This window comes from Mus pahari, chromosome 3, assembly GCF_900095145.1.
Source record: "Mus pahari chromosome 3, PAHARI_EIJ_v1.1, whole genome shotgun sequence".
NCBI classification, from domain to species: Eukaryota; Metazoa; Chordata; class Mammalia; order Rodentia; family Muridae; genus Mus; species Mus pahari.
Window position 1 is genome coordinate 13904957 of NC_034592.1, and position 9357 is coordinate 13914313.

Consider the following 9357-nt stretch of genomic DNA (forward strand, 5'->3'; position numbering starts at 1 on the left):
TGGAAATTCTGTCTGAGAATCTAGGCCAGAATTGGAACCAGAGACAGGAGCTCTGGTTAGTTCATATTGTTGTTCCTCCCTTAGGGCTGCAGACTTCTTCAGCTAATTGGGTAATTTCTCTAGCTCCTCCATTGGGGACCCTGTGTTCCATCCAATAGCTGGCTGTGAGCATCCACTTCAGTGTTTGCCAGGCACTGGCATAGCCTCACAAGAGGCCGCTATATCAGGGTCCCTTCAGNAGAATCTTGCTGGCATGAGCATTAGTATCTAGGTTTGGTGGCTGATGATGGGATGGATCCCCAGATGGGGTAGTCTCTGGATAGTCCATCCTTTCATCTTAGCTCTAAATTTTGTCTCTGTACCTATATCCTTTCATGAGTATTTTGTTCCTTATTCTAAGGAGGAATGAGTATCTATTTCTTTTGGGTTGAAATATTCCGCTATGAAGAGAATTGCAGGAGTTCCTCAATATGAACAAATTTAAATGATTCACAACCCTTCCCTATAACCTAGATTATATAAACAGTTAAAGATGCAAGGAAAGAGCAGATTCTTTTGTGGCGCTGCATAGAATTGGTAGAGGGAGACCAAACTACTCATCTTGAATGAGGCATCACCAATGTCCAAGGTGCTTTTGATAATACAGCCCCTTGAGTCATGGACACTCTCAAATGATCTTCTCACACTGTCCCAGTAAATTCTAGGAACCAGATGACTAAGCATAGGTGAAACCGATTCTTTGTTTTCTGTCTTTACACAGTCTAGAATGAATACACACTGACATTATTTCCAGGAAAGTCATACGACATAGCACAAGTTACAGAGGATCATCTGGAGGCACCGCTGTAGTTCAAATTGAGGGGATGATATGCTTATGAATCAGAGGAAGATCTGGGTGACAAAACTCTGCCTGTAAAACAGACTAAAATGCAAAGTATGTAGAATGGAAACATGCAGTGAAATTCATGGAAACAAAATGAAAAATCACCTGTATTCGATAAATGTTATATTTTGGGTTGTTTGTTTTGAGATACTGTCTCCATAGATAGACCTGGCTTTCCTAGAACTCCCCTTGTAAACCAGACTAGTCTGAATATCACAGAGATCTTCCTGACTTAGATTAAATGTGTGCATTACTCTACCAGGCACAAACACTAACTTTAAAAGTGTGATATCTACTTCAGTGTAGTCATATGTACTTTGTATGTAAAATTTTTCACCCTATGCTTTGATACTATGAAATTCACTTTTTATCCCAAGTTCGGTAAAATACTTTCACTTCTTTCTTATATTCTTACATGGAAGTCTTTGGCCATTCTGTAATACATTTGGATCTTTTATACTAGAGAAATGCACAGTGCCCATCAATTTTCTAGTTTTCTGGCTATCATTTCTCTACAAATTGCTCCTGCCGCATCACGCTCCAGCAGATACCCGAGGGGTTGATTCCATTTCCAGGTGACCAGGTCCAGTGGTGAGAGGTATAGAAAAAGCAAACGTTAAGGCAGGAGTTGGGCTGAATGTGTATTGCCAATGGATATATGAGAGACATCGTAGTTTCTCAGGAAAAATTGGTGTTGCAACTTAGCCTCCAGGAATCCATGTTCCACTGAAATATGCATTTTCTGGGTCTATCTTGATCATTAAAAGTACTGGCACAGCCCTGAGTCATTGTGCTCCCAGTATGTACCTGGGGCAGTTTCAACACAGACCTCAGATACTGACCAATTACAGAAAAGCCAAGGTGAGTAAAAATACCCTGAGTGCTGCATGTAGATTTGCCTTTATAGAGCATGATGAGGAAGGTCTAGCAATATTTCCCACTGTGTTTGTCATTGCTCCTAGGTTATTCAGAGCTAGGTCACTCCCAGATTTCTATGAAGTTCCCAAATGCAGCAATATCTCTATTAGGACCTGAATATATCTGCAATACTGACACCATTATCCAGTCTTACTCAACTGATTGGCTACCCAAATTAGCCTCATCCAGTGTCAGACATTTTCTGGAGCTATTTGGTATTGGCCAAACATCACTTGAACCACCAATTTTAGAGCTCACATAGCTCTAGAGGACTATTGGGTGCCAAGCTAATGGGTGTCTCATATCTGCTAATCCTAATATCTCCTTAACCTTTTGAACTAAGAATGCCTGCCACATACAAGCTGAACCCAGAAAAAAAACTGCTAAATTTTTTATTGGATTCAGACGGGTCTCAGAGCAAGGGTTAAAAGGTAAATCAGGATGTTAGGAAGTCCAGAGGGTAGTACAATTTAAGGAGTAGAACACGCGTTGGGGGAAATGCAGCTCAGTGAAATGTTGTCCAGGAAGAAAAGTAGTCCACTAAGGTCATTGTCAGGCCTCAGCATTTGTGGTCCTGGTGGGCTGTGACAGAGAGAGAGACACATAATTGAGAGATCCCTCCCCCTATCATGGCAAGAGCTGTTGGAGAGTAACTACTTAGGAGATACATGCCTATTAAAAAATTTCCATTCATTGAGCCTTTGGAAATTTCATCCTGAGAATACATGGGCCACAGAAGTATCCTAACTTCCTTGATATTTTAGATCTCTAATCAGTTTTGTGGGTACCTAAGGCATGAAAATAGACCACTATATAGGCAGAACTCAAGGAAAATGAATGATGGAATTCCCAAGTATCCAAGAATTCCACTTGAGGACTCCTCCTGGAGTGGTCACTGCTTCCTGGTTAAGCACATACCTTCCTGAGTGGGATGTTGAGAGATGGGTCAACAACAGATAAAAACATTCACCATGGAACAGAGGAATCTGAGTTCTCTCAGTGTTTCTTCAGAGGGTCACTTACCACTGTCATGTGTGGGAATACACCGATCTGTAAAAGCAAGAAAAAAATGTCAAATAGAGGAGTGTCCAGGTTGAAGACCCAGACTGCACCTGCAGCTTGGATGGCCCAATGATTAAGATCACAAAAAATATCCTGCTTGTATAGGAAGACACATGGTTACACAAGATCCCCTGTACCATGGGGGAAGTAAGGGGTCATGAGGAGAAGTCTAACAGAGCATCCTCTTACCCCTCTGCTCAGGCACATGGATGTTTTCTTGGAGGAATCCTTTATGCTGTATGAATTCCTTAAATACTTCCAAGGTCTCCTGGTTTTCTTCTGGGTACTTTCCTGTGAACAGAGGCCAGAGAAGCAGAAAGAGTATGACTACAGAGCCCTATTAGAATCCACTGACATAAAGACAAGAAGACTTCACAGAACCAGAGTTTTCAACCTGAAGCATATGGGAACAAGGGAAGGAGACTTTAGAGTGAATGTGGAGGTACAAAATGGATGGTGATTGAGGAGCTTTTCAACAGGAAGTGGATATAACTGACATATAGGGTCACACAGTTATGACCAAACCTATAGGTGATATCCTAAGCACCTAAGAAATGTTACAGTCTAACCAACAGGAAACTGTTTCAAGGTAATTAGTCTGTTTCCTATCCCTGGAATGAGGGCACTATAGCCCATAGAAGGTTTCTGTTAAGACACAGCCTTTCAATGAGAACTTCCTGCCACAAAACCTGAGACAAGACAAGATATGGAATAAGTCAATAAAAATTCTGTCCTATTACTCAGTGCTCGAGGTCACATCTGATCATGACATTGGAAATTCTGCACAGACCATGGCTTACCATTTCAAAGCATTTATAGTGATCACATGGCACCTTATCCACAATTACTAAAGGACACAGCAGAGGATTTAGACTTCCCATTGCCTGAATGTAATTGCTGGGCATTCAAATAGCTAATGATCATAGAGACCATGGGCAGGTTTGAACTCTGATGTTCCTCACCTATGAGGAATCCCAATTGGGATATTTTCTGAAATGGATGACTTTCACTGTACATGATGTAGTGGTCCTTCACTGGAAGATCATAAATATAGAAGAGAGTATGGCCCCAAACTGCAGATTAAAGAGAAATAGATCTGTAGTGTCTTTTTAAAAGAGAACATTCATCCAACACTGAGGAACAATCTAGGTTTCAACAATAACCCATGAGCAACCATATAGCCAGCTCCCAAATTTTCCCTGACATCATCACAATACAGAGGTTCCTCATGGAAAGTTGTTTTCCCCAGCTATGAAGACATGACAATATGTGCCAGGGAAGATGAAGGCTGTGTCTGACTAGCCCTTTAGCAGCTACCCTGGCCTGTTTCCTAAATTCTAAGCTTCAGAATCCATACTGGATAGTGGACAGTAATATCTAGAGGGAAGCATGGTCCCTTCTGTGAGCTTAAGTGATTTCTGAAAACACCTAGGAGTTAAAGAGTAGACCTTCCTGAAAAGTAAGCAGGCCAGGAGCACTCCAATCAAGACTCTTGCCTTGCAACCTATAGTCACCTGCATCCAGCAGTACCATGTTGACTAATAAATCCACATAATCTAGAATCACATCTGAAGCATTCAGTTGACTACAATAGTATGTATGATATTGATTATGTTAATTTATTGTGTAAGATTCATCTTAATTGTGGGCAGGAACATTGTGTGGGGAGCAGATCCTGGACTTTGTAAAATTCTGAAAACAATCTGAGCACTAGCATGAATGGATTCACTAATTGCTTCTGACTATTGTGTAATATGAGTAGATACTTCCTGCTACAGCTGCCTGGAATATTCCACTACTGTGGACTGTACCTTGAACTGGAAGCTAAATAAAACCCCTCAAGCAGTATTGATTAGAGTGGTTTATGACAAGAAAAGGAAGAAAAAATGAAACATAGACTCACAGGCACTGTATTGACCAGGCTCCTCTGTTCTCTGCATACGAACTTCTAAATGAATGCACTCTCCCTCAGATCTGGAAAACAGGAAAGTGATGTGCAGTCTCTTTCTGAATATATCTGTGCTCCATTCTGGCTACCCAGTTCCTCAGTCTTAGCACCATGACCTCTGAAATCCCACATTAAACCCTCCTAAGTTTCGGCATGTGAAGACTATAGCCCCTCAAAGGAATGGGCTTTTCTGTCATCAATATCCAAAATACAGAGGAGAGTCAAGAAAGATGAAAAGATTCATGTGGGATACTCACGTGAGAGTGTGCCTGAACTCCAAGGTTCCTTCTTCTGGGCATGTAAATTTAATGGGAAATACAACCAGAGATTTCCCTTCCACTTCTCTTCTTTGATTCACTATGGCCTTTATGAACCAGACACCTGAGAGCTGGAGTAGACAGAGTCCTAAGCCCACACTTTCTCATACCCAAGTCTTACTTAGTTTGCCTATACATATATCCCAGGGCATAAGATGCTCCCCTGAATTGTTGAGGTTCCACTGTCCAACACCATACTTCATACAACTAGGTTTGAATTACTTATGGTTGTCCAGTTTAAATGGAATCTGACTGTCTCCAAAGGCTGAAAACAGTTAGGATTCCAGGAACAAACACACAGAGGTCTTTTCAAGTAACACTTTATGGTTCTGGATGTCACTATTCATGAACCCTTCCCTGGTCCAAGTCTGTGGACCAGGAGGCCCTGTGGGAGAACAGTGTTCTCTGCTCAGACTCAGAGGACTGAAACCCTCATGATTACTAGCTCTGGTACTCAGGCATTGTCCAACAGTCAAACCTTCCACGTGCACCTGTTTGCCACCCCTCCATGCCTCACTTTATCTTCTTCTGAGATGAAGGGGAGGTCATCATAGGTCTGTAGAATTGCCACTAGACTAGACAGTGTGGCAGTCAGGAGCAGGGTCTTCATGTTCAGGTTGTGTGCTCTCAGACAAAGCAGGCAGCAAGCATGGCAGAATGATACTGTGTTGGCTCCTCAGAGGATGCCCTTTATGGACAAAAATGACACTGGCCACACCCCTCTTGGCCATTTGTCATAGGGGTGAATATCGTTGCTTTTAGGACTTCTTGGTCATTCACTGCCACCTCAAGACAAAAGATCTTCAATGGCATCGCCATCTCATGAAAGAGTCCAGAGAGATTGAATGACTCAGGTTTGGGGTGGGAACACAGTCTGCATTCTGGACCAGAAAAGGAGGGCTGCCTTTATCCACTCGCCATCATCAGTCCTTAACACAATCTTAGCTTCCGCAGTGACCTTTTCTGTCACTCAAGAAGGGACTTGGCTTCTCCACCATGCATAGTCCTGCTGATTTCCAGAGCCCACACTCTGTTTTGGGATCCCAAATCACTATTTTTCATGTCTGGAAGGCCCAAAATAGACATGCATATGGTCATTGTGAAATGGCTTGGGGTCAACTGCAGTTGCACCTCTAAGAGGCTCCAAGCCATACTCAGGCCAACAGTCACGTGAACTGTTGCATTATGCACCCAGGGCTGCCAGTGGTCTCTTCGAGCACTTGTTATTCTCAGATGTCTCACTTCTTTAGATCTACCCAAAAGGTACCTCCTCTGCTAAATTTTAGGTTCTTGAGGAGAAGGGCCATGAGGCCTATGTGTCACAGTTTTATCCTGATATTGGAAAAGCTCTAGCCACAATTCAGGGAGTCATGATTGTATGTTCACTAAGACACATGAAAGAGTGTTACACCTCTGTGAACTCTGGGATATCAATTTGTCAAAGGATATTAAAGCCTTTGCTGTGTTGGGCTTCTGAGGACCTCCTTTAGGAACTGGTAGAACCCCCGCATATTATGCATAATCGAGCTCTCTTCTATACTGAATGACCTAGGTTTACCTTCACATATGTCTGAATACTGACAGCCCAACAAGGTGATCACAAGACTCATTCTTTTTAATAAAAAGAGCAAGATGAACACACAGAGGCCAGGGCCCTACTGTATCCAGACTTCATGGATGAGCTGCCTTGTCTGCCCTCTCTACTGACTCAGGCCAGCTCCCTCCCAAACAGGAACTCTGCCTCCTTCCTCCTCAATCTGCATTTCTTGGCCCTCAATGTCTTGATCTCAGACACAACTGGCCCAGGCTCTGGAGACGGGTGCTGGATCTACAATAGTGTCTTTGTGCCTTTGTGAACCCAGGATGAATAGCTCCATATAATAAACAATATTAATGAGCAATCTCTGATAAATCTTGGCTCTTGCTGACAAGTTCATATGACCTAGGTTTTGACACCAGGATGCAAGGTGCTACAGAGCAAGAAGTCTATCATCTCAAAAGGAGAAAGGGTGGAGCCTGTGCTCTTTACAAGGAAAGAATAATGAGAAGGTGGAGTCTCCACGTCTGGAATGACAAAGACTTTTCTGTTTGTTGCTTTGTTGGTTGAAATTAAATAACATAAATACCAGTGTGTGGATCACTGATGAAAGCATTTACACCAATGCTATATGTAATTCCATCCTAACTCCATCTCCCCCCTCCCCCCAAAAAACACTGGGAAAGAATAGCCACAGGTTATTGACAAATCATGACTCTCGTGTACAGTCTGAGGAGAAGCCTCTGTATTCCTACCACCCATCAGTCTTACTCTGTGTCTCAGTGAGCTCATTTCTGCCAAGTATATTCAGAGATCCAAAAGGAAAAGTAATGAAAGAATACATGTTGAGTAAGGCCTTGCAGTCAGTCCTATGTGACTGAGGCAGGGCATGATGTGGAGACCTCAAATAGTAGATGTTCTTGGGAGTAAAATAATACAGGGATCAGGGATCAGCAGAGAGAGTAGATAACAGGAAGAGATGGTAAGGTAGGAGAAAGGATGCTCTGTCCATAGTGTTCCATGGCATTTCTCTGAGTGGCCCTATTTCATTCTGATGGTGTTTCTTACAGTTCTCCAATCTACAGCTCCCTGTCTCACCACTTCTGGTCCCATACTTCACTGCCCTTGAACGTGAACCTCATCATAGTGACCTCATTGGTGCTTCTAGGTTCCTTAGTGTAGGGAACATGTTATGTGGCATTTATAGATAGGAATGTCTTGATAGCTCAACCAACAGCACCAGGCCAAAAATGCTGTTATCTGGGATAGAGGTGCATGGCAAATAAATGGGTAGCAATCCTTAGATGAATATCAGTGACTCTTGGAAGATTGACTACATTGTGGGGACCAGAGATTGTTTCCCTCTCAACCACACTATTTTTGAGGCAATACATGGGCCACTCTGGATGTTCAGTTCCAGAATAAAGTCAGTGTGAAGAATGGTGGTCATTAAAGAAGTGGAGGATATTGAAGGTGCTGACAATCAACCCTATTGGTTCCTTGTGGTTTTTGAAGTCAGGGCACACTGATCTGTGCCTTCCTGTCCTCAGTGATGCTTACTTCTCCTCTGTGTTTCAATAGCACCATGTGTTCAGACCCATATATGTCCTGTGTTAGAACACTCAGTTAATAAAAGAAGTGACTAATAGGATAAAAGGAACCTAATGTCTTGCTGTACACCCAATCCCATCACTTAGGAGGGAGAGGCAGAAGGGTCAAGAGTTCAATGAGAACCTCAGATGTAAACTGAGTTTCAGTCACCAATTTTTTTAGCTAATAAAGACAAAATTTTTTTAAAAAAATTCTGTTTCTGAATTCCTTCTTTGACTCTCTCTGTCTCTCTCTGTTTCTGTCTCCATCTGTCTCTCTGCATCTGTGTCTCTCTGTCTCTATATCTCTCTATTTCTGTTTCTCTCTGTCTCTGTCTCTGTCTCTGTTTCTCTCTATCTGTCTCTGTCTGTCTGTCTGTCTGTCTGTCTCTCTCTCTCTCTCTCTCTCTCTCTCTCTCTCTGTGTGTGTGTGTGTGTGTGTGTGTGTGTGTGTGTGTGTGTGTGTGCACTCCCGTGCGCATGCATGTACCTGCATGCATGTACCTTTCAGGTTCTATCTCTCCTAGATTTCTCTTTGAGGCAGACTGAATCAATCTCCCATGGTGTTCCTTTTCTGGATGGCATGGTTTTCATGATGATCTTTGCATCTTCATGTCTTTATTTTACTGGACTTTGTTTGTAATCATATATGGAAGTTTGAAGAACAATGACCTTCATAGGCTCTAATACTTGGGCACTTGGCCCCGAGTCTGTGGCTCTTCTTGTCTCCTTATGTAGGTGTAAGTGGCATGGCCTTGTAGATGGAAATATGTCACAGTGGGACAGGATCTGGGATTTTTTTAAGTTTTTAACATTTTTATTAGTTTACATTTCAAATGATATCTCCTTTCCTGGTTTCTCTTTCACAACCCCCCATTCTATTACCCTTCTCCTTCTTCCACCTTGCCTCTATGAGGGTGCTCCTCCACCCACTCATTCAGTCCTGCCTCACTGCTCTAGCATCCCCCTATGCTGTAGCAGCAAGTCTCCACAAGACCAATGGCCTCCCCTCCCCTTAATGCCAGATGAGGCCACCCTCTGCTACATATGTATCTGGAGCCATGGATCTCTCCATATGTACTCTTTGATTGGTTGTTTAGTTT

General features: G+C 42.7%; 1 protein-coding gene across 1 annotated transcript; it reads right to left on the reverse strand.

The window, feature by feature from the left end:
- Positions 1-2179: 2179 nt before the first annotated feature.
- Positions 2180-5747, reverse strand: Obp2b (odorant binding protein 2B). The gene is made up of 7 exons (XM_021195021.1): positions 5646-5747; positions 5069-5199; positions 4767-4837; positions 3826-3936; positions 3053-3154; positions 2825-2851; positions 2180-2383 (listed from the first exon to the last, which is right to left on the reverse strand). Exons 1-7 carry the CDS (start codon positions 5736-5738, stop codon positions 2361-2363), a joined length of 558 nt encoding a protein of 185 aa, XP_021050680.1. The 5' UTR covers positions 5739-5747; the 3' UTR covers positions 2180-2360.
- Between the last annotated feature and the right edge of the window lie 3610 nt (positions 5748-9357).